The sequence below is a fragment of the Cyclospora cayetanensis genome, unplaced genomic scaffold (genome assembly GCF_002999335.1).
Source record: "Cyclospora cayetanensis isolate NF1_C8 unplaced genomic scaffold, CcayRef3 CcayRef3_contig_3, whole genome shotgun sequence".
Taxonomy (NCBI): domain Eukaryota; phylum Apicomplexa; class Conoidasida; order Eucoccidiorida; family Eimeriidae; genus Cyclospora; species Cyclospora cayetanensis.
In genome coordinates, this window is record NW_020312258.1 from 298,368 (window position 1) to 322,027 (window position 23,660).

General features: G+C 51.8%; 4 protein-coding genes across 4 annotated transcripts; 2 read left to right on the top strand and 2 right to left on the bottom strand.

The window, feature by feature from the left end:
- Positions 1–87: 87 nt before the first annotated feature.
- Positions 88–3,422, top strand: LOC34622601 (RING finger protein B). The gene is made up of 7 exons (XM_026338723.1): positions 88–323; positions 448–844; positions 1,254–1,312; positions 1,662–1,704; positions 2,378–2,489; positions 2,988–3,120; positions 3,317–3,422. The coding sequence occupies exons 1-7, from the start codon at positions 88–90 to the stop codon at positions 3,420–3,422; spliced, it is 1,086 nt and encodes a 361-aa protein (XP_026194508.1).
- Positions 3,423–6,859: 3,437 nt separating this feature from the next.
- Positions 6,860–8,321, bottom strand: LOC34620097. The gene is made up of 5 exons (XM_026338690.1): positions 8,157–8,321; positions 7,843–7,944; positions 7,199–7,265; positions 6,998–7,056; positions 6,860–6,898 (listed from the first exon to the last, which is right to left on the bottom strand). Exons 1-5 carry the CDS (start codon positions 8,319–8,321, stop codon positions 6,860–6,862), a joined length of 432 nt encoding a protein of 143 aa, XP_026194475.1.
- Positions 8,322–9,498: 1,177 nt separating this feature from the next.
- Positions 9,499–17,521, bottom strand: LOC34622914 (V-type proton ATPase subunit a1). Its single transcript, XM_026338762.1, has 14 exons — positions 17,501–17,521; positions 17,088–17,180; positions 16,219–16,593; positions 15,525–15,742; positions 14,807–15,035; positions 14,536–14,625; positions 14,211–14,288; positions 13,063–13,527; positions 12,542–12,888; positions 11,517–11,763; positions 11,186–11,274; positions 10,074–10,554; positions 9,689–9,786; positions 9,499–9,589 (listed from the first exon to the last, which is right to left on the bottom strand). The coding sequence occupies exons 1-14, from the start codon at positions 17,519–17,521 to the stop codon at positions 9,499–9,501; spliced, it is 2,922 nt and encodes a 973-aa protein (XP_026194547.1).
- Positions 17,522–18,742: 1,221 nt separating this feature from the next.
- LOC34619471 (proteasome subunit alpha type-1) lies at positions 18,743–23,528 on the top strand. The gene is made up of 12 exons (XM_022732762.2): positions 18,743–18,874; positions 19,192–19,303; positions 19,552–19,650; positions 19,900–20,027; positions 20,367–20,439; positions 21,058–21,124; positions 21,290–21,345; positions 21,449–21,492; positions 21,651–21,700; positions 22,670–22,790; positions 22,976–23,023; positions 23,292–23,528. Exons 1-12 carry the CDS (start codon positions 18,743–18,745, stop codon positions 23,526–23,528), a joined length of 1,167 nt encoding a protein of 388 aa, XP_022586644.2.
- The last annotated feature ends 132 nt before the right edge of the window (positions 23,529–23,660 follow it).

The window sequence follows — 23,660 nt, forward strand, 5'->3', positions numbered from 1 at the left end:
GCAGCAACATCCGAGTGGCGAGAGGTGACGGCTGCAGGAGCACCGAGTCCTAGGGAGAGCAACGGCGCGGTAGTTTTGGGAAACAAGATGTTTATTTTTGGGGGTTATTCTGGATCGCAGTGGCTGAACGACCTGCACACATTCGACCTCGGTGCGTGCTCAGCGTATACGGCTCTTTACGGGAGGGAGAGTCTGCGGCATAGGGGGGGCAGGCGGCATGAGGGTTTTTGTGAATCTTTGTGCATGCATGCATGCGATGCTTCAGAGAAAGAAGAATGGTCCGAACTGCCGCATTGGGGAATGAAACCGTCTCCTCGATTTGGGTAAAAAGTAAACCCTACGCTTAAACCGTATACTCGACGGAATCTCGCTTGTTTTATGCATGCACGTGTTTTTCCTGCCTTCTGTGCGGTGTCTGTACACCTTGCACGTGTCTGAATCCCGTAGGAGGATGGCTTTTCCCATGAAAAAATCATGCGTTTTGACTGGGCATAATGCCCCTCTCTGGAAAAGCTGCCACCATGCTGCAGTTTTTCTGCCAACCGTCCGAAAATCCGCCTGCTTTCCCTGCCGTTTCCAGGCTGGTGGCCTCCCTTTCTCTTGTGCTGCTGATTTTGTAGAGAATTCCCCTTCTGCTTCTGTTTGGCGTGCTGCTGCAATGCGCAGGTATGTGGCAGCGGCGAATCCCTTGAAAGGGTCCATCCTGCTTTTTGGAGGTTACGACGGCTGCAGCTGGCTAAACGATCTGAATCAGCTCAACCCTCAAAGCCTCGAGTGGCGGCCTGTGCATCAACGGGGGCTTATACCTTCGGGGAGAAGCTGCCCTGCAGCTGCAACTCACGAGGTACTTCATCAATGGAATTGTGTCTTGAAAAGGCCCCTAGAGAAGCACTAGGGGCTGCCGGGGGAAGGTGGGGTTGCGCGAAACTGGATTTATATATATATATATGTATGTATAAGTATACTTATATGTATATATACATTTACTTACATGAATATAAATGTATTTATTAGGTATGTATGTACATTTATATTTTACACATGTATATACATATATACACATGTACTGATATATGTATGTACATAGATATGTATGTATCTACATATATCTACATATATATATGTATATCTACTTATACATGAAATATATATCCATATAGATATGTATCTACATAGATATTATACATGTATGTATGCAAGGGCAGGGAGAACCACTGACGGGGTGGAGGTTTCGAGTTTGATTTTGTGTACAGCAGGGGCTTTTTCTCTTTGGTGGCTACAACGGAGTCGAGAGGCTGAGCGACTTGTTCAGGTAGGTGTGGGAGCAGTGTGTGTTGGTGCACTAGGACCGGGGGGTTGTTGCTGTTGCGCGTGAGTGTGCAATGGGCAGTGTCTTTGACACGGTTCTGTATCTAGGGCGTCAGGGAGGCGGCGCTCTTGCTGCTGTGGATTCGTATTGCAGGTTCGATTTGAATACGGAGGTGTGGACAGTCATAACAACTTACAGTGGACCTCGAAGCAGCACCCCCAACCCTGGTCAGCACTGCTGCTGGCAAGAGCCTCTGGAAGGCGTTGCTGTGGCAAGGATCAGCGGTGAGGAAGAGGAGCCGGCAGCCGCAGCTTCTGCAGCTGCAGCTGCAGCAGAAGCTGCGGCTTTGCAGCCTTTGCAGCAGGGGCGCTCCCCCGCCAGCAGCAGCTGCAGCTGCTGCTCCTCCCCCGTGAGCTGCAGTCGCAGTGACGGCTACAGCCACAGGGAGGCTTGCTGCAGCTGCTACGCAGGAAGCCTCGCGTGCTGCACCGGCATGCGCGCATACACAGCCTATGCAGGGGGAGGAGGAGGCAGCAAGAGCAACGGCGGCAGCAAGGGCAGCAGCGGCAGCAACAGCGACGGCGGCGGCAGCAGGTGTTGTAACAGCGGCAAGCACGGCGGAGGTCCTACCGCTCGCTACTTTCACGCTGCATGCGCAAAAGATGGGAAACTCTTCGCCTTCGGAGGCTATTCTGGGCAGGAGCGACTGAGCGATTTCCATGAACTTGATTTAGGTTCGCTCGAATGTGGGCTGTGCTGCCGCAGCTCCCTCCGCAGCCTCCTTCGATTCGCGCAGTGGGGGCTTGTAAATGAAGGGAAATCGCTCTGCTCTGCGAAGGGGCTGCAGCACGCCTTGCGACTTGGCGTGCAATGTTCTTAGATGCTTTTTGTGGCTCTCGGTTGAGGCTCCACGTACGGAGCGAGATCTGCCACGATGAAGGCTTGCCACGCCTTCTGACCCTCTGCGTAGCGGGCAAAAAGGAAGCGGCCTTTAGGGCCGAGATCCGAGAGTGTGGGGCTTTACTTTCGGCTTTGCTGCATGCACATGCGTTGCACTGAGCTGCAGAGACTTTTGAATGGAGGTGCATAGTGGGGGGACGATCAGCGCCTTCTGGCCGCAGCTCCATGGTTGGCGTCATTTACAAAAACAATTTTGTTGTTTTTGGAGGATATGACGGACGTGACGTCCTGAGCGACTTTTATCACTTTCCTCTTGGTGAATTTTACGGATGCATGCGAGCTGTCTGCAGTCTCTGACTCCTGCTGCGATTGTTGCTCTCCTTCCCCATAAACCTCGGGGGGGGGCCTCCTTCTCCTCATGCACAGGCACCACTGTGCCGCAGACACAGCCACATTTCTATCCCTCCTCTCAAACACACGCAGTCACAGAATCCTAGCCACTAGAAGATCTCCTCTCCCTTCGAGGATGCATTGCCCCATAGACCTAGGCGCTTTTCCTCTGATCATTTTGTGTCGAGTCTGCGTCTGAATTCCATATCCCTTGCACTTTTGCCCATCATATACATATATGTACATATAGATATGTATATATATGTATACATATATATACATATATGTATATGTGTGTGTGTGTGTGTGCGTATGCGTCCCTCCGCACTTGCCCTACATGTATGTATGTATGTATGTATGTGTTTGCTGTCTTTTGTGGTATGCACAGACCCTCTCTCGCCACCCCCCTCAACTTTGCTAAGCGACTTGCTGTCTCTACAGGTGCCAGGTGTTCTCGCCGACGCTGTGTTTTTGGTGGAGGGTCGAAAGGTGTATTCCTCGAGAACCCTCCTCGCATGCAGGTTAGATTTCCCAACGCGTGCCGCTATCTTGATCCTTGCCAGTCACGAGAGAGAGAGAGAGTCTTTTTGAGGCCTGACTTCTTCGCGGCTGGTTCACTTGCTTTCGTCTGCTCCATAGAATGCTCTCGTCTACACACCGTGAAATGCAGAGTTCGACTGCTTCTGTCATGCTGTGCTTGCTGCGCTTGCTGTGCAGGTCTGAGCACTTCCGCGCGTTGTTTTTTGGTGGTCTTAAGGAGGCTAGAGACAGGGCGACTACGCCCATTCCCATTGAAGGCATTCGACACGAAGTAAGGCTTTAGCGTAGCTGAGGAGTGATGGAGCGGGGAGAAGGAGGAGGAGACAGGAGGAGGGGACAGGGGGAGGAAGGGAGAGCCTGGGATGGCGCAGCAGGAGCTCCAGGGGAGACACGAACTACAGCCAACATGTCTGCTGTGCAAACGAAGAGGCTATGTGGTTCTTGCCTCAGGTGTTTGTAGCACTCCTCGAATACTTGCACACGGATTTCCTCCCCAGGGGCCTCTCATGGCCAGTTCTCGTGGAACTGATGATGGCTGCTGAGCGCGTAAACTCTATACACAGCACTTCCTGCATGCGACTGTGTCTGCTATCTTGTCGTGCTCATCCTTCTGTCCGCAGCGGCTGCAAGGGGGTCGCACTTGCTGCTCGAGGCTGGTGAACAGCTCATGGTGGTCGGCTGTGTGTCAGGTGTATGTGGGGGGTGTGAGTGTGGGATGTGTGTGCGGGGTGTGTGTGTGTCTATGTGTGTGGGGTGTGTGTCTCTGTGTGTGTGTGTGTCTATGTGTGTGGGGTGTGTGTCTCTGTGTGTGTGTGTGTGTCTATGTGTGTGGGGTGCGTCTGTGTGAGTGGGGTGTGTCTGTGTGAGTGGGGTGTGTCTATGTGTGTGGGGTGTGTCTGTGTGTGTGGGGTGTGTGTCTCTGTGTGTGTGTGTGTCTATGTGTGTGGGGTGTGTCTGTGTGTGTGTGTGTCTATGTGTGTGGGGTGTGTCTGTGTGAGTGGGGTGTGTCTGTATGTATGTGTGTCTCTGTGTGTATGTATGTGATTGTGTGTGTGTGTCTGTGTGTGGGGGCGTCATTGAGGAGGATCTGTGTTATAGCCTTCGCTTATCCCCGGCTTGTCTCTCGTGTTCTGTCGGGCAGGCTTTATTTTTTTGTTTGTGGAGTGTCTTCTCCCCTCCAACATGCCAATATCTCCACGCTTGGCGGCAGACACCCCTCATGGTGACAGGCACATGCATGTTCGATGCTGAAAATTTACGCCTTTTAGGTTTGCGTGGACCGTCTCAAGCTGCTGTGCATACGCCAGCTGCGGGGAGGCCTCTGCATCGAGTCTGCCGTCGAGCTGCTTGCTGCTTCCGAGCATTTAGGGTTGCTCGAACTGAAGGAGCTAGCGCTAGATTTTCTTTCGCTGCATGGTCGGGAGGTAACCGAAGACACTTCGCTTCACCTCCCTCTCTCTCTATCTGGCGCGATCTTTTATCTCGCCCTTTATCCCTCTTCGTGTTGCTTTGTACTGCCTCTCGCCCTCATTTCCGAGGAACTGCAGCAGGCCTGTGTGGAAAGCGCAGTCTTCTTCTCCTGTTTCTGCTGTTTGCAGCTTCGATTCAACCCGGAAGTCTTAAGACCGCTGAGCAAAGAGTTGCTGCTGCAGCTCCTAGGCCATCGATGTTGTCGCTGATGCGTCATGGATGCAGCACACGAATGCAGGCTTTTATTTCGCTGCACTCTCATGATGCCAACGCAGTGTTCCTGCCCGTGCAGCAGCAAAGGGAACCACCACTGACACCACCACTCCTGTGACTACCACCTCTACTACTACAACTACTGCAACAACTACTACTGCTACTACTGCTACAACAACTACTACTAGTACAACCACTACTACTACTGCTACTACTACTAGTACTACTACTACTACTGCACCCTTTGCAATAGCGACTGCTGTTGCCAGGGTTGTATTTTGAGCAACGCCAAAGCACTATCCGCAGCTGCTGCAAAGCCAACAGCGCGCGAGTGCAAGCAGCAGCAACAGCAGCAGCAGGGGCTGTTGCTGCCGAAGGGATTTTATGGAAGTGCCGTGCATGCATTTCATACACCGGCCACAGCGCTTCTCCGTGCTTCAAGTTGCATTTATACCGACGCCTCTGTCTCGTCGTATGGAGGAGGTTTAAAAGTGCCTCACTGTGCACGTCCAGGTTCCTATTTGTGTTCTCCCTGCCTTCCGCTTTTCTGCTGCACCGAAGACGGTTTAGCATGTGACGTGAGTGTCTTGTGTGTCTCGGGGGGACTGACATAAAGAGGCGTTCCAGCAATCTCGGCTGGTGTGCAGAGAGCTGTGAAGCGTCCTTGCCTTACTGTATCTTAGTGCCCGATCTGCTACGAGCATTCGACATGTGGTTTTTCGAGCAGGAATGTGCAATGCAGCTTCCTCGCTTGCCTGCCTGCCTGCATTTGTCCCTCCATCACCACCTCTCCTCAGCAGCAGCAACCTGTCAGTTCCTGCCTGCACTGCATGCTTGCTTCTCGTGCCATTCTACACTTTCCGTGTATATTAATGCAAAAACGCTGTAGGCTAAAACGGCAAAGATACGAGTGCCGAGAAACGCACAAAGCCGAAATGGTAGCTGCTCTTCTTCGGCTTACCAAAGCCGCTCTACCAGTGCAACAGAAACTGCGAGTTCAGTTTGTTCTGCAAACCGTAGAATCTGGAATTCGAATGCAGCTGCTCTGTTCATGGTCCTTCTGCAGACGCGAGCCATGCGTGCAGCGCATCGCCTCTGCAGGCGCAGCAGTGCCAACACCTTGGCAACGATCGCAATTGGAGGGAGATTGTGTAGCCAGCGTATATTCTGTGGTCTATCTCGTTACGCCTCTTTTGTAGTGTTGGTTGCTCTGTGCAGCTACACTTTGTAATTTTATGTACTCTCCTAACAAGCGTATATATATATATATATATGCAGGGCTGCATATGTATATGGGGCACACGCATACATATTTATGCACACATATATGCATACATTTTTATACACACATATATGCATACATTTTTATACACACATATATGCATACATATATACATACCGGCCTTCATACATACATTCATACAGCACTCCTAAGTAGTCCACAACGCATATGCTATTGACCCGCACATGTGCACTTGTATGTGAAAAATATCCTTTGTATGTGAATAGGGCGATATGGCTATGGCTCGAAAATGGATAGTTCTTCGGTTGTGCCCCTTAACGAAGTACCGAGAGCTCTAGATAAGTGTAAGCGCACAGGTCTTTCCTTTCATGAAACAAATCCCCAAGACTGTCAAACCCTCAGGGGTTCAGGGCGGACGGCGTAGGGATTGCCAACAAAGTCCTTTTCTTTCTGTTTCGTTTGATGTTGGTGTTGTGTCCAAGTCTTTGAATTCTAGCGAGTTATTCGTTATTGCAGTTAGCTCTACTGTCTTGCTCCTTGGCTAGCTTCCCTCGCTGGCGGCCTGCACCCGCCCACTAGCTGGTTCCTAGTCACCCCTTCTACTACGCACCTGGCATTCCAGATAGCTAGCAGAACACAGGCACTTATCCATCTGGCAGTCAGTGGAAGTACACGCAGTTGCCTCCTTCAACACCTTTGGTGAAGCAGGTCCTCTGATGAGCGGCCTATAGAGCCTCACGGAGAAGTGGCCAACCAGCTGGTCAAGTACATGGCGCTGAAGGCAGGGGGCTTGCCTAGATCTGTACATACTCGATTTTTCGCCGGATGGGCAGCTGAAGAGCCAGCACACGCCCTAAATCATGCATGCTCGTAGTTCTTCTGGCTAGCTATAACACATCAATGCCTAGGGATTAGGAAGTAAGATGTTTTACTCGGAGGAGGAGAGTGCACGTGCTCGCCATCCATTTCGCAGTTCCTTCATCGGGGTTTACTGTAGCGACAAAAGACAGCGTTTTTTCGATCCCATGTCGATTGCTTGCTGCTTATTTCTCGTTCTTCCCGTGCTCGTATATCCAGTGTTTAGAGGGTCAGATAGCCATTCATGGCCTTATTCAAGGTTGTTTGGTGATTACCACTATACGGAAGAGCCAAATTCAGCTTGTGGAGAGGAGAGTCCACCACCACGCGGTCCTCTAGTGTCTGCACAAACCCTAATTCCTAAAATGCAATAGGGAAGGGCTACGTTGTCTTTTGTTCGCAGATCTGAGGAGTAAGTGGAAAGCTCTAGAGTGAGGGTTTGAGCGTGCCTCTAGAGAGATTTGGGCGTAGGGTGCCCCTGGTAGATGAATCTGCAGCAAAAGGCAGAGGCAAAAAAGACCGCGCCTCATTTCCTTGTCTCACGGAGCACGCGAGTCAAGGTTCGTGAATCCAGGTTGATATCGTACCTTGACCAGTAGAGTTTCGCAATGGTCGGTGGTGGGATCTCGATCGCTAAGTCCTAGGTACACATCTTCTGGACTGACGCTTTGAGAAAACAAGACCTGGCGCGACAGCCTCAGCAACGATTGATGGGTAAAGGGTCTAGGATTCATAAGAGCACCCAATACGAGAGCTGAGATTTGCAAGGGGCCCTAGAATTCTGACAGCAGAGAAGCGGTCCAGGGTGCCAATAAAAGTTTCGCATGGACAAATGCCCTAATCCCTCATTTCCTCGGCTATCCTATATGACTTCGCGAGAGGATTTGTTGCGTCTACTAAGGTCTATGGCATTTTTTACTTCGTGTTCCGGTTCTGTGCGGTGGTCTTTAAGCTGCCTGAAGGTGGCACCTTGATTTAACTCGTCCAGTTTCCATATGTCCAACTCTTCCTTCCGCCCAATCTACAGAGCCATACACCCTTAAAAGCGTAGCCATTCTAATTTACGCCTTTCTGCATGTTAACTCCACCTGACAAATATCCAAGGCCCTTACTTCATAACGACCCTCTTTTGGATCCAGCAACAAGACAAACCCCTCCTCCCTCACACCCAACGCTATTTGTACCGCGCCGCTAGGGCATTTGCCCCGAGATCTGGCATGTGAGCTTGCAGACCTTTGCTTTTACTTTGACGTTCGGCTTAGCATTGCTTCTGTATTTACCGCTCGACGCCTGTGGCCGTGGGATAGGGGATGCGCCATCCAAGTCCCCCGAGTCTGCAGTGTCTGGGCAGAGCAGCTCTGCCAATGCCTCCATTTCCTTCGCCCCAAGCCCCTCCATTTTTAAATGTAATAAGCCCTCAGAATGAGTGTCTCGAACCCTAGGACAGCAGTAAGGCACTATCAGTGCAGCAGCGAGACGCCGCTTCTGAACCTACACACTTCGATCATTCAATGCGAAAATTTGAATACATAGCAAAATACTAAAATAAAAACATTGTAGCAATGTTGTAGGAACTCAGGTGTACATTTTCCGCCCTTGCCACAACTGGGTCTAGGGGTGGTCTTCCTAAGGTGCCCTGCTGAAAGCGCACTGTATTCACTAGAGTATACCTTGCGAAAAAAACGTACTTCAGCGTTTAGGGCTTTCCATTTAGATTTTGGGCCTTAAATATGAGCATGATTGAGTGTTTTGAAGACAGATATAGCAAACAAGTCCATGCATGCCATGCCACGACGGCGGAAAGCTAATAACGGAAACCGACAGCCGGCTGAAAGGGGCTGAGTGAGGAGACTGCACGAATGGCACACCCAAAGCCAACGGTGGGCATCACGCGGAAGTTGGGGCTTTTGCGGTATCACCAGGTAATGGTAGCACACCATGCATTGAGGCGTTGCCACTCCACCACATCACCACCTACGAAGCTATGATGATTTCTCCTATGGATTTAGACGTAGCATCGCGAGGCAGCCACTATGCTAACCCCACGCCCAGTATGGATGTCTGTGAACTGGATGGGAGAAACGATATGCGCAGAGCATACCAGAAGTAGGCTGGCCAGCACCACCCACCACCGACCCCGCACCTCCCAGTTCGTTTCCTCTGGTAACACATAGTACACTAGCCGCTACTAGGCGAGTTGCCCCCCAAAATACACAGATGGAAGAACTTCCCAGTGGTTGTGCAATCATGCCGATACACAAAGCACGATGCGAAGGTGGACCCACTGGACCACCTAAAATTGGTCCTGGATACCTAGCGCGTAAGCTAGCTAGCGGCCACAAGCGAAGAAGCAGCCAGTTTGCCATGTAGCCCGCTGTTTTAGCTTACTTCTTTCTTTTTCATTTATTTATAAAGGTAGGTACACCTATAATCACCGTTACGACTAGGACGGGATCGCTAGCGGTGCGGTTAGCTCTCCCGTTGATATCAGGCAACGCGTTGAGCTTAGCTCTTGCTATCCTCAGGCAAAACGTTGAGCTTAGCGCTTTCATTATCATGAGGCAACGCGTTGAGCCTAGCTCTTACTATCCTCAGGCAATGCGTTGAGGTCGAGGGGAAGGAATGCAACGCCATCGCCTTTGTAGAACTTGTTCTGAAACTCAACCCTGAGAATACAACCCCAGACAAGAACGCAAAGACCTTTATCCGCAAGGCTCCGCAGACACTGCAATGACGTAAATTCTAAATCGTAAATCCTGGCTGACCACTGGAGCCTTAGGGCGTGCAGGAAGCACTCGAGGGCCTCCATGGCGATCAAGACGAAGATTGTCACGCAGAAGAATAGGGGAAATAACACGATCAACTGCAAAGACAAACTCCGCAGCTGCGCAGTCGAGTCACCTCAGAACAGGCAAGGGCAGGCACTCGCGGCGCCGCACAGGCTGGCTAACTCCCTCGTTTTGCATTTCTTTCTTCCCACCCCCCCCCCCCGTTCCCCCCCAAACACACACATATACACATATACGCACATATACACACACGTACCCATATACACACATATACATATACACACACATACATATACACACACATACATATACACACACATACACACATAATTAGCCGTCTCTCAGCTTGTCGCTGGCTGACCTTGAATGCCATTTGGGGGACGGACTGCCCCGGCTCAAAGGCAGCGCCAACCGTCTTTTCAAAGAAGACGATCGACAGCTGCTGGTGCGCAAGGGAGAGTGCCCACAGCCTGAGATAGGAGGCCGTGTTGCTAATAGTCCCTAATATGAATTCGATGGATTCAATAAGCGTGTGCAGCCATAACTCCGAGAGACCCTCGCCATCATCGTGCGTCGATGCATGACCAGGAACCTCTGCCTCTCGATCGCGCGAACCCGTGCCGACGCCCACCGCTGATCCTGCTAGCGGCAGCAGAGAAGCATACTGCTGACGTCGATACTGCTGCTCCTGCAGCTGCTGCAGTTGGATACAGCTCGGCTCGCTGCTGTCCAGTTGTTCAAATCCGGAGGGCGGGCGCTTTTTGCGGTGTACGTACAGCGTGAACAGCGGCTTTCCCAGAAACATCAAAGGAATACACGCCAACAGCACCGCACGCAGCACCTACAGCACAAACCCCAGCAGCTGCTGCTCAAGCGAATTGAATTAAATCTTCGCAGCGGGGGGATGCAACACACATAGCACCCCCTCACCAGCGGCCGATAGAGCAACGCAGACGCACGTGTGGGTGCTTTTCTACGGAGTTCAAAAAAAGTCTTTAAAACAGGTAGGTGGTATCTCCGTGTGTAAATGAAGCGTCTCAAGGGAATAAACGGAGATTGCCACAAAGAAAGGGCTCCCTCCTCCAAACGTTTTGAAACTCCCTTCCTCACGGCAGAAGCTCATGGGCGAGGGCGAGAAGGAGAAAGAGAAGGAGCTAGGCCGCAACCCCACACCTTCCCCCTTGCACCACTACTACCACTACCACTGCTACCACTACTACCACCACCACTGCTACCGTCCCCCCTTCCTTTCCCCCGTAAAACTAGCGACTTACGTCTTGCACGATGGGCTGGCTATCGAACAGCATCAAGTCAGGGGTGCCCTGGCTGTTATCCCCAGCTCCCATAACAAATTGGATCATGACAGCAATGAGGGACGGCTTGTTGTAGGAGCCTGAAGGGGAGATCCATTTGAGAATCACCAAGAAACAGAGAAAGCCTATGAGCGAAAAGAAGAAGAGGCACTGCGGGAGGGCGGAAAGGATCACAGACGGCCAGTCTCGGAAGTACACCGCATTGGATAAACCTAGGAACAACCCCACAGTCATGTGGGAGAATCCAATCTGCAACACCCCGCATAAAACCACCCCAGCAGCCCCCACACACTCGATGAGGCGAAGCGCGCAAGGAGAAGCCTCCAAAATATGTCGTCTCACACCACACCGCAAAGCAGCAGCAAGCACAGAGAGGACTGGCAGCGAAGCCGAGCAAGGCTTGCGTCTAAAAGCGGCAGAAGCAGCACAACATGCGTGGCGGGGGAAGAAGGGGGGAGAGAAGAAACGCAACCAGCAGCAAGCCTCCTCACGAGAATCGCGAGCTTCATTTTCAGGGAGTTCAGAAAGAGCAGCTCGTTGCTGGCACCCCTCCACTTAGGATCCACTCCAAAGGGGTAGGGACCTTCCATAGAGGGCACTATTGACGGCGTCGAACCGTCTGCATGCACCGCTACTTTCTCCCACCGAGATCCAAAGACATTCAGCCCCATGCTGAAGATCTCGTTGTACATGAATCCCGCAAATATCGAATGCAACGCCATCAAAAGAATCATGTACCTGCGAACATCCACACAGAAATCACCCTGGCAAAGGCTACTCCACTCACAGAAAGAGGCGGCCATAACCCCCCACGCAACAAACACGCCAACGAGCGATTCCAACACACAACGCGTCAAATTCCACACATACAGATACACATACACAGATACACACAGATACACATATACAACACACAGAAACACATACACAGATACACACAGATACAGATACACAGATTCACACAAAAACACATACACACAGGTACACATACACAACACACAGCAACACATACACAGATACACACAGAAACACATGTACAACACACAGATACACACAGAAACACATACACAGATACACACAGAGACACATACACAGATACGCACAGAAACACATACACAGATACACACATATGCACATGCACAACAAACAAATACACAAAGAAACACATACACAACACATAGATACACATGCACAACACACAGAGACACATGCACAACACACAGATACACAAAGAAACACATACACAGATATACAAACAGGTATATAGAGCCTTCTACTGCGTGATTGGCACCACCAAGGTGTGTCGTTACAACACTCGCAGTCGGCGAATGGACAGAAATACTGCGAACGAGAAAGAGGAAAGCACAGGAGAGCCAACAATGGCGCAAAGCCTCGAGAAGAGATTTCGAAAAAATCAACTAAGAAGAAGCCGAGAAAGCCTCCTGCAAGTCAGGGGAGGCATGCGATAGGTACAAGGCCGTCCTCTATTCTCCCCCCGAGCAGCTACTCTCCTCACCTGGCATTCAGCAGCATAGCAACCATTTCATCCGAAACAGCCGTTTCTTTGCGCTTGAATACGAAGAGTGCAGCAGCCGCAACAAGCAGCAGCAGTCCATGACCAACATCACCAAACATAACTCCAAAAAGAAAAGGAAAAATGGCAGCCGCAAAAAAGGCAGGATTAGCCTCCCTGTAGCGAGCAATGCCATATGTGTCAACAAGGCTTTGGAAGGGAGCCATGAAGCAAGTTGTCTTGAAGACAGTCGGCGGAAGAAAGCCTCCTGAGGATCCTCCCCCTCCCCCTCCCCCTTCAGCATCCCCGATGCGGCTCTCGGCATGCACCAGCAAGAATGCAGACGTATTCTGCAGACAAAAGACGCGCGCGAAGAAAAATGATGAACAGCCGATTTTACTGCCTCTCGCATGCAAAAAGGGCGTGTGCGTGCCGTCCGCAGCAGCCGCCACAAGATTGAGAAGGGGCATCACGCAACCAGGAAGCGAGGTGCACGTTTAAGACTTTTAAATCTTTGCCCTCACCTTTTCTGCAGCAACTTTCGCGAGAGTTTGTCTTAAGGTCCCTTCCTGCGCCTCCTGAAACCAACAGTCGGCTCGTAGGGTGGCATCTGAGAGGGCGAACAAGTTGAGTGCCGTGTAGACTGCCTTTTCGCGCAAGACAAACCTCTGCAGCTCCGTGATCAGAGGGCGTCGCCTTATGCCTGCAGCTGCAGCAGCTGCTGCTGTTGCGGCTGCATGCAAGTCGCCTTCTGCTGCTGCCGCGGCTGCTGCTGCAGCTGCAGCTGAAGCAATCAGCGGCATGTTCACGGCAGGCACAGGCTCTAGGAAAACGCCGACCTCATTGAGAAAGTACTCCTCGTAAGCTGCCGCTGCCGCTGCCTTATCCTGCAACAACTGCTGCAGCTGCTGCTGTCGCTGCTGCGCCTCCTCCCCACTGCGCGGCCAGGTGTATGTACGGGCTCCCATGGCCGAGCAGACGCACTTCACCTGCACAGCGAGCACGAACCGCAGACTGTAGGTACACCACAACAGTTCAGGGCGTCTCCCCATGACGGAATGGCGCTGTGAAGGTGGAGGGAGAGAGGGGGGAGCCATACAGGCAGAGTAGAGAAGACAGAGTTAGACAGAAGACACACAGACAGAAAAAGAGAGAAAGAAACAGAGAGAGAGAATGAGAGACAGAAAAAGAGAGAAAGAAACAGGGAGAGAGAATGAGAGACAGAAAAAGAGAGAAAGAAATAGAGAGAAAAAGAGAAAGAAAAGAGAAGGAAAAAGAAAGAAAAAGAGAGAAAGAAAATTCAAGAAAGAGAAAGACTAGAAAAAGAAAGAGGAAGTCGGAGGGCATTCATGCTAGAAGGCGAGAAACAGAACCTTGAGAGAAGCAGTTCCCCCCCTGGAAGCGAGAAAAGAGAGTGCGATTGCACACGGAGAGGTAGAGAAAGAGAATTTGAGAGCGGAAGACATACGATGAGAGACGTTAGGAGGAGGCCAAACAGAAAGTCCAACACACAGACAGACAGCGTCACACCATACAGATCGAGAAGGGAGCAGAGAGACAAACAGACAGGAGAGATGGATAGGCAAAAAGAAGGGACGGAGAAACAGACATGCGGCGACACTGCGTAAAGATGCATGCACAGTCTGTGGGAGATAAATATACGCGTTTATACCTTTTCCATGAAGGCCGATCCTGTGGCTGCTCCCTGGAAGTAAGTGACGAACAAAGACTTGGGTTCCGTTGCGTTTGGCTACACACACGCAGGAGGTGAAAATCCTCGAAAATTGTAAAAAACACAGTCATGCAGTGAAAGACTCGCTCTCACCGAAGGCTCAGAGTCTTGTAAAAAATCTGAAGTGCGAAAAATTCGCTGACTCGGGCATGCATATACATATACATAGGAATACACGCCTCCCTCTTACGAGTCGTTGTTGATTGCCCCTTCCCCCCCCCCGCCAGAGAAAAAGCCGCCATTCTCAGCTCAGTGCACAACATACATGCGATGCAACTTCTTCTTCGTCGATTCTCTTGAAGTGTGTAAATGCGTTTCCTCGCGTTGTTCGGAATATTGCGCGGGCAAATCGCTCCTGCGTGCAGCGATTGCAAGTCTCGAATTCTGAATTACACGAGCCACGCCAAGCCTAAGCGATTGGAAGAGGCGCGAGATGCGTGCTCCTCTCAATCGCTCAGACGCAGCATCGCAACAGCCTCAGTCCCTTCCCAGAAACTTTTCAACAGCCCACATCCCCGCGTTGCAACAAATATTACCTGATCCTTTGCGAGCATGATACCAGCAACAGCAGAAAATACCAGACTGCTTAGCTCTCCTATTTCCAAAGAATACAATCCAGGGGCGAGGAGGTGCTTCGAGGCGGACTGTGGGAAGCCTTGATGATGCTCTGATTGCTGCAATTCGGATTGCCAGCTGCTGCTGCTGCTGCTGCTGCTGCTGCTGCTCGGCTGATGAGCAGGACGCCGCCTCCTAGCGGAAGAAGAACTGCGCAGACACTCCAAACAAACAAAAACCGCAAGAGCTGCTGCAAACAACAAACCCTTCACACACACACGGAGATGGAGGGGGGAAAGAGAAGGGAGAAGGGGGGGAGCCTAGCGCGAGAGAGAAAGAGAAACAAAAAAAAAGAGAAACAAAGAAAAAGAGAAACAAAGAAAAAGAGAAACAAAGAAAAAAGAGAAACAAAGAAAAAGAGAAACAAAGAAAAAGAGAGAGAAAGAGAAAGCCCTGGTTGCCGTTGCTCTCTCTGTCTCTATTCCTCTCTCTATTTCTCTCTCTATTTCTCTTTCGCTACGTATGTATTGGCATTTTCTTTGTGCAAGACTATGAACTGCTGCACGACTCCCCCCAACCCTAGCCACAAGCCTCTAGCGCGTTGCATTGCTGCCGAAATAGGTCGACCACGCCTCTCCTAAAGCCGCTGCTGCAGCAGCAGCAGCAGCAGCCGTTGCAGCAGCGCCAGTGACTCTGTACCGCGCGTGAGAGTCTGCTGTGACTGCTCTGGTAGTGTTGACTTGCTGCATCTGCTGCTGTCGCGTAAGAGTGGGGGTGCTGCTGCTGCTGCAGCAGCTGCTGCCTGCCGGTGCTGCAGCAGCAGGATCTGCTGCTAACCCTGGATCGACGTGCCAAGGGGATTGAAGAGAAGAGCGAAGCTGTGAAGCAGCAAAAGACACAATTTCCAACTCCTCCTCCTGCAGCGCACAAGACGCAGCAGCACATGCAGCAGGCGAGTCAGACGGTCTGTATGTACAGCGAAAACGCAGCAGCAAACAGGCCGCATGCAGCCCACAATCCTTGGCAAACGCAGCAGCCAGCAGGAAGCGAGCAGGATCGTGCAACATAGGAGACACTCCTTGCTGCGCATGCATGCAACATAGGAGACACTCCTTGCCGCGCATGCACGCAACATAGGAGACACTCCTTGCCGCGCATGCATGCAACATAGGAGACACTCCTTGCTGCACATGCATGCAACACAGGAGACACTCCTTGCTGCACATGCATGCAACATAGGAGACACTCCTTGCTGCGTATGCATGCAACATAGGACAGACTCCTTGCCGCGCATGCATGCAACATAGGACAGAGGCGTCCGTCAAGACAGCAGCCAGCAACAGAGGCAGGAAAAGAAACAGCCATCGATCCACGAAAGTCTGCGCTTTTTTACGGCGGCACTCTTCTCGCGTTGCAGATCCTTGTTGTTCTGAGCAAACCGGAGAAACTGGCCATACACCTTGTTCAACATGTCTTCCACGCGATCCAGCATGTAAACTTGGGGCTTTGTTGCCACAGCAGCATCTGGTGCAACAGAAGCGACTCCGCCTGTAGCCTCCACGTCTGGAGCGTCTGCAGAGGCGGCAGCAGCCGCTACGACAGCAGCTGCAGCAGCATCTGCTGCTCTGTCTAAATCGGTTGCTAAGTCACAAAGACGAACTTCCGCAATGCTCTCTATCTGCTGAACTAGATAGCGAAGCATTCTTTCAAGCTCCTCTAGGCGCTGCAGCTGACGGCGGTATGCGCGAGACAGACTGTTTCCATTCATCTGCATGCAAACCATCGCCATCCGCATGCAGTGGCCATCCCAAAAGTGCTGTCAGGCTGTGCTGCAACGCTGCTGTTGCAGCACAGCCTGCCACGAGAAGCTTGCCTTGCTATGTTACAGCTACTAGCATGCGTGTGTCTGCAGCTTCAGAGGTGCAGGCGTTGTTGTTCTTCTAGAGAGAGAGAAAGAGAGTGTGAGGGAGTGAGAGAGAGAGAGAGGGAGAGAGAGAGGAAGAGAGGGAGATAGAGATACATAGAGAGAGATAGAGAGAGAGAGATAGAGAAAGAGATAGAGAGAGAGGGAGTGAGGGAGAGACAGACAGACAGAAAGACAGACAGAAAAACACACAGACAGACAGACAGACAGACACACACACACAGACAGAAAGACACACACACAGACAGACAGACAGAAATACAGAAAGATACACAGACACACAGAGAGAGAAAGAGGTGTCGAAAAGGGGATTTGCTTTAAACCCAGACAACCCTTACATCTTGAATCTGAACTTGCACTTTGCTGCCGATGGCAGTTATGAAGTCTTTGGCCCCTTCTTGAGGTAACACCAAAGTACCGTGTCTCATCGGCTGCAGCCACAGCACAGAATAAACGCCATTTCCTTCTTCCCGATTTGCAAAAAAACACTCTAACGCCAATTGTGCAGCTCCCATCACTTCCCCTGCCCCCTCCTCATATCTGCACATCCTGCGGCAACGGCTGAAAGCTCGTAAATCGCCACCTAAGTCCTCTTCCAAACACACGATGAATAAGATCTCAAACACGATTCCGACGGATTGCCATCAGACTGCAGACAACTTCTTCATTGACCCCTAAAATCCGTCTTGAACGCAACCCTTTCGCACAAGAAGCCTCCCTCCTCCTGACCTCCTCCTTCTTCCCCTCTCACCTCCGATCTGAAGACACCCATTTTCGAAGGAAGGCAGGTGCTTGCTTGCCGCTTGCTGACGCCGCTTGTCGCTGCTCACAGCCAGCGGCGAAAAGGGCTGCGTGCAGCCTCGCCAGCTCCTGCTGCAGGGGCGGCGGTGTGTCTGTACAGCCGCCAAGACTGCTGGCTCTCTCTCGCTACGAGCCTGCAGCTGCAACAAGTTCTCCCTCTACAAAGGGCGAAATCTTCGCGGCTGCAGTGCGTCGTGCAGGGCGGCCATGGCTGCAAGCGTTGCTCCTGCTGCTGCTGCCGCTGCTGTTGCTGCTGCTGTTGCTGCTGCAGTGACACCCAGCGACAGCAGCAGCAGCAAAGCCGACTCATAGAGTCCCTTTTCAGCGAGGAAAATCGCCCCGAAAGGTGCAACTGAAGGCAGCCGCAAATCCGCTTCGAGCAGCAAGTTTCACGCCTCTCTAGGCCCCTTACCGCGGGAGTTCTTCATCTATTGCCACGAAGGCTGCGACAAATGAGACGATGAGAGAAAGCCAACGGCTCTAATAAATAGAAATAAATGCTAAATTTCCTTTCTGCCGGCTGCGTGTGAGGCTGCTGCAGCTCGCTTCAGACACGCGAGGAGGCGCTGCAACAGCGCATACTGCTGCTGCTGCTGCGGCTGCTATGAGGAGGAGGCAGCGGCAGCAGCAGCAGCCTCCTTAGCTCAAAAAGCCCCACTGTAGCATCACTTCTGCATTCCTGCCTACTTTTTGTTTCAAACGCGCTACAAAAACAGTATCTGCACCCTAACTCTTCGAGTGTCTGGACGGCCCCCTCCACAACCACTTGCCGCGCTGCCGAGTTGAAGACAGCAGCTTGGCAGACACCCCTGACAAGAGTTCTTTATGGCGGCGCATCCTTCAGCAGCACTGCGAGTTCTTCCTTCTCGCTGCCACTAGACAGCAGCAGGAGCCGCACACGGGCAAACAGACGGAAAGACACACGCACACACACGCACAGGCACACGCATACATGCACATGTACACGTACATGCAACACGCCTCAGTAATCAACTGCAGCCACAACAGCGACGCCACAGCGCGTAGAGGGGCCCTTTGCTGCGAGTCGCTTCACGCCTGAGCCGCACTGTATACCCCTTCTTCTTCTGCCAACCCGTGGGCTCTGCCTGCCTCTCCGCAGCAGCAAACAGCTCGCCGTCGTTGCCATACGCTGGGAGTTCAGCAACAATTCGCATTAACATCAGCAGCCAGAATGTATCGAAATCTGTACGACACGGACTGTATCACATGGTCTCCCCAGGGTCGTGTTTTCCAAGTTGAATACGCGAAACAGGCAGTCACTCAAGGCACCTGTTGCGTCGGGCTTAGATCGAACTCGCATGTGGTGAGTGGCCGTTGACATGAAACCAGCGCCTCATTGGAGTGCATGCATCGTCGCTGCCACGTGCTCTTAGTCGGCTGTGCAGTCCGCTTCCGAAGGATGGGGCGAAGCTGGCGGGGAGGGGAGAGTTGCGTCGCTGTAGGCGTAAACGGGGGAGGTAGAGCGGCAGAACCCCCCGATGCGATGCATGCATGCGTGCATCGATGCAACACGCATGCAGACAGACACACAGACAACTGCGAGAGTCGTTCCCCATTGCACGCGCAGAAGTGGAGGCGTCTTATTGGCTGCAGTGTTCAGACAGCGTCGCATGCGTGCAGGTTTTATGCTCCTTGAAAAAAAGCCCTTCAAAACTGGCAGGGCACCAGCAAAAGTTATTTTGCATCGACGACCACATAGGCGTTGCCATCTCGGGAATTACTGCCGATGCCAGTAAGTTTGCTCCTCCCGACGCTCAAGTATTTTTGCCCTTCGAGCACGGGAGCGATGAGGCCTCTTCTCCATACCGCCCCGCGTAAATAAGGCTTCCTCGCTGCCCTCTTCCTCCCCCACGAAAGCGAGGCAGCTCGAAGAGAAGAACGGCTTCTGCCCCCTCTTCTCCCACAAAAAAGAACGCTGCAGTCAGCACACAGAGCTCGTGGCGAGAAGAGGGCTCTGCTGGAGTCGTTTGTTCGCTGCAGAGGTGCTGTGTGAGATAATGAGGAACGCCTGTCTCCAGCACAAGTTCACGTACGACACAGAGAAGCCTGCGGCCAGACTCGCTCTCCTCGTTGCAGACAGTAAGAAGAGTGTCGCAAAGTTTGATCCTTTCAGCAGGAGTCCACCTAAGACATTCCTCGATCCGTCTCTTCTCTTCTTGACAGATCCATGCAGTCTCTCGTTCCTGGTGTATACGCTTGCACGCGCAACCCCTGTCGAGCTCCCGAGTCTCGTGGGAAGGCTTCAACTGTAGCTCGACGCGCTTCAAATACACATCCGCCAAGGCACACATGCAGGCTTCCTTCGCCTCTGCCCTTCTCTGCATGCAGAATGCCAAAACAACACGCAGCGCAGCGGAAAAAGACCCTATGGGGTCGGTCTGCTCATCGCTGCATGCGACTCCTCTGGCCCCCGCCTTTTTGAGAACTGCCCATCCGGCAATTATTACGAATACAACGTGCGTCCATCTCATGACATGCCCACCGACACATACACATGCATATATATAAGTACATATATGTACATATATGTGTATATATATGTATATATGTGTATATATATGTATATATGTATATATGTGTATATATATGTATATGTACATATATGTATGTGTATATACACCCCGCAAGCCAAGAGAGGCCACTTCATATACGCGCCCTTGGGGGGAACACCTCGCGGGTGTAATATCAGTTTTTGCGACTCCGTAAATACCCTTCGCACTGTATGCACACGCAGCAGCAACAAAGCCAAGAATCTAAAGCCTACCTAATCCAGTGTCAGACTGCGTCTCGCGCAGGCAATCGCTTTTGGAGCACGATCACAGGCCTCCAAGACGTATCTCGAAAGACACTTCGAAACCTTTAGCAACGGTATGCCCAACACACCCTCACGTGCCCATGAACAAGCTTCTTAAGGCCTAAGTGCTTTCCTGCAGGGGACCAATAGCGATGCAGAGGCTTAAGGAGCGATCCTGGGAAGTAGGCATGCACGCATGCATCTGTGTGTGTGTTTGAGTGCATGCATGTGTGTGCATGTGCGTGTGTGTGTATGTGAGGGAGTGCATGCATGCATGTGTGTGTGTGTATGTGAGGGAGTGCATGCATGTGTGTGTGTGTGTGTTTGAGTGCATGCACGCATGCATCTGTGTGTGCGTTCTTGCATGCATGCATGTGTGCGTGTGTGTGTATGTGAGGGAGTGCATGCATGCTTGTGTGTGTGTGTATGTGTGTGTGTGTGAGTGCATGCATGTGTGTGTGTGTGTTTGAGTGCATGCATGCATGCATGTGTGTGTGTGTATGTGTGTGTGTGTGAGTGCATGCATGTGTGTGTGTGTGTTTGAGTGCATGCATGCATGCATGTGTGTGTGTGCGTTCTTGCATGCATGCATGTGTGTGTGTGCGTGCCTACTGCACCTATTTCCGATGGCTGAAGGCCACCGAAGCTTTAAGCTTTGAGGGCTTGCGCTTTGTGCCTTGTGTGTGTCGCAGCAACTGTGGAGGAGCTGCTTCTCCATGGCGCAAAGGCGTTGAAGGCTTCCATGGCTGCCGATACGGAGTGCGCTGCTGCTACTGCTGTTTTTTTTTTCGTCACAAAAGGGGTTTACTGGCAGGCCACAAGTGTCGCTCGAGGGGTCTGTGCAGCCGCGTGCGAGCATGCAACGAGTGTCTCGCGTCTCGTGCCTTTTAAGGGCTTTTTGTATTGCTACTGGGGTGCCTGCAGGCTGACGGCTGATTGCCTGTGCGTTGGTATTGTCGGCTGCGGACAGCCTTGGCGGGGTGAGCCTCTGAAAGTGTCTGTATTCTAGCTGCACGCTGCAGAGAGCGCGAGCTGGAAGGGCCTATACCGTGAGGAATTTGATGTCTTGAGTTTGCGCTTCAGAGCTGACTGGGGAGGAGCTGCAGACTCTTGTCGATCGTCTGTCGGTGCGTTTGGGGGTATCGAGAAGAGGGGGTTCTGCTTCGCACGGTGCTGACACGTTGACGCCTCCAGATGGAATGTTTTACCCCTCGCGCGTAAGAAAGCTTGCAGGTTGAGGTTCTTAGTGTTTGGCCTTGTGGTGATGTGTTCTTTGTGCGCACAGAGTGCGGAGGCTGGGGCTGAAGGTGCCCCCATGGTCGTAGAGACACCTGAATGAGAGCCTACCTGCCTATTAGGGTTAAGAGTGTAACTTCAACCCCTGCAATGTGGGCGTCAAACGTGTCGCTCGTAGGAAGCAGCAGTTGGAGTGTCTCGGCAGAAGAGTCGCCGCACGCTGGTAGAATACTCGCAAAACAGAGCGTCTACGGTAGTTCTGAGGATGCAACCAACATGCGGAATAGCGAGTCAACGCTATGTGCACTTTACGTACAGAAGGGGTAGCCTGAGCCTAAAGCCGTCATAATTCATTACGCAAACTATCAAAAAATGCTGTCGGACTTGAGACTGGTGTCACTAAATGGCATTTCGGCTAGCTGCTGCTCAGCTGGGCAAGGTGCAGCCACACTTAGAGGGGTGCATGCTTGCTTCAGAACGCAAAACAACGCCCTGGAGGGGTTAGTTCCAGGCGACACTCCAGGCTGCGAAGAAACAGTTCTCAAGGATGATGTGAGGATGGACGCGCGCGACTGCTCTCCTCCTTAAGCTGTCAATTTATTGGTTGCGTGGCACTAGTTTTGGGCTGCTACGAATGGGGAGGAGGGGGGAGACTCGTGCGCGCGAGTTAGGCTCTACGGCTAGAAGGCCATAAACAACGTGAGATAGCGAGGCAGTCGGTGTATGTACATGCATATATGCAGAAACGCTGGTGGGCCCTGCTGGTGCTGCCGTCGGTAACTGGCAGAATTAAGAGCTCTTTTAAAAACTTTTGGGCATGGGGGTTCTAAAGAGATGACTTCTTTCTGACATGGAAAGGGCGAATACGCAACAGCGTCTCCTTAGAGAAGGAGGCGAAGGCGCAGTGTTTTGCACGGAACTGAAGATTCTGCTGGGGGCTGTGGGCTTCTTCTGGCTCCCCGAGGCAGCCTTTCATTGTCTTCTTTTGGTGCTGCCGCCTCTAGAGCGCACATTTTCAGCGGTTTAATGTTTTTTTCCGCTTCAAGAGCTTAGGACTGGGGTATGGACAGCAGAGAAGATGGGGAAGGCGTCGAAGGCGCGAAAGCGCAAGGGACGACAGGGGCACCTCAAGGCGAACGCCATGGACGAGGATGCACCACAGAAGGGCAAACTTCAGGCAAAATCTCAGGTGAAAATATACACTATTTTCAAGGAGATCAGGGGATCTAGAACCTAGGATTACGAGCTTCGGATAGGGCGAAGGCTCCTTTGCGCCTTCTCATGAGTTCCAGTTTCTGCGCTTCGTGGCTTCAGAGATGCAATACACCCCAGTTGCAGAGCATACGTTTTCGATGCTTTGCGTGCTGTATGCAGGAAGTTGAAACGGAGGCAGACAACGACTCGAGCCACAGTATTTTCAAGGTGCGCCAGCTGGCCCCTCTCTCTCTCTCCGCGTGTTATTTGAACTCCGATGCTTGTCTTATTTAGCCCCGATGCTTGTGTTATTCAAACCCCGATGCTTGTCTCTATCTCTTCGCGAATAAGTGCTCGCTGCTGCGTGTAGCAATTTTTCTCATCGCGCTCCTTCTGAATCTCATCGTTATGCCAATCTGGCAAACCTACCGCCTCCGCCCGGCATGCAGTTGTTTTGCCCTTTTCTGTGCGGATCTGCTGACCTTTGGTTTTGTAGCGCCAGGCTGCGGAATGGAAGGCCATGAAGCAGCAGGTCGCCGCACTCAAACAGCGAAAGCGGAAACTGAGGAAGAAGCTCCCTAAAGAAGCTATGGAGAAAAGAGAAATCAACAAGACCATCAAGCGTCTGCTTCATGAGACCATGCAGAAACATGAAGCAGAACTCAAGGAACATGGCCTGCAAAAGAAAATGCAAACCGATATCTCAGAGGAGGACCTCGACATCGATCAGTGAAGCAACTCTAGCACCAGCTGCTGCATGAGTTGTATCATGCAGCAGTAGGTGCAGCGTCCACACATGCTGCCGTTGCATTCTAGTTCGCTTCCGAGTTTCACTTCACTATCAAACTCTGTACGCATTTTTGTC

Coding starts and splice junctions, on each gene's coding strand:
- LOC34622601 (XM_026338723.1), top strand. CDS start 88: ATGTTTATTTTTGGGGGTTATTCTGGATCGCAGTGGCTGAACGACCTG. Junction 324..447: donor AAACCGTCTCCTCGATTTGG/GTAAAAAGTAAA, acceptor TGAATCCCGTAG/GAGGATGGCTTTTCCCATGA. Junction 2,490..2,987: donor TTTTGGAGGATATGACGGAC/GTGACGTCCTGA, acceptor TGGTATGCACAG/ACCCTCTCTCGCCACCCCCC.
- LOC34620097 (XM_026338690.1), bottom strand. CDS start 8,321: ATGGAGGGGCTTGGGGCGAAGGAAATGGAGGCATTGGCAGAGCTGCTC. Junction 7,266..7,842: donor GCACAGAACCGGAACACGAA/GTAAAAAATGCC, acceptor GGGTTTGTGCAG/ACACTAGAGGACCGCGTGGT. Junction 7,057..7,198: donor TTTGGCTCTTCCGTATAGTG/GTAATCACCAAA, acceptor TTGTCGCTACAG/TAAACCCCGATGAAGGAACT.
- LOC34622914 (XM_026338762.1), bottom strand. CDS start 17,521: ATGGGTGTCTTCAGATCGGAG. Junction 15,036..15,524: donor ACAGCAGACTCTCACGCGCG/GTACAGAGTCAC, acceptor GTGTCTGCGCAG/TTCTTCTTCCGCTAGGAGGC. Junction 14,289..14,535: donor AAGAAGAAGTTGCATCGCAT/GTATGTTGTGCA, acceptor GCGTGTGTGTAG/CCAAACGCAACGGAACCCAA.
- LOC34619471 (XM_022732762.2), top strand. CDS start 18,743: ATGTATCGAAATCTGTACGACACGGACTGTATCACATGGTCTCCCCAG. Junction 20,028..20,366: donor GCAATTATTACGAATACAAC/GTGCGTCCATCT, acceptor CGTCTCGCGCAG/GCAATCGCTTTTGGAGCACG. Junction 23,024..23,291: donor CGAGCCACAGTATTTTCAAG/GTGCGCCAGCTG, acceptor TTGGTTTTGTAG/CGCCAGGCTGCGGAATGGAA.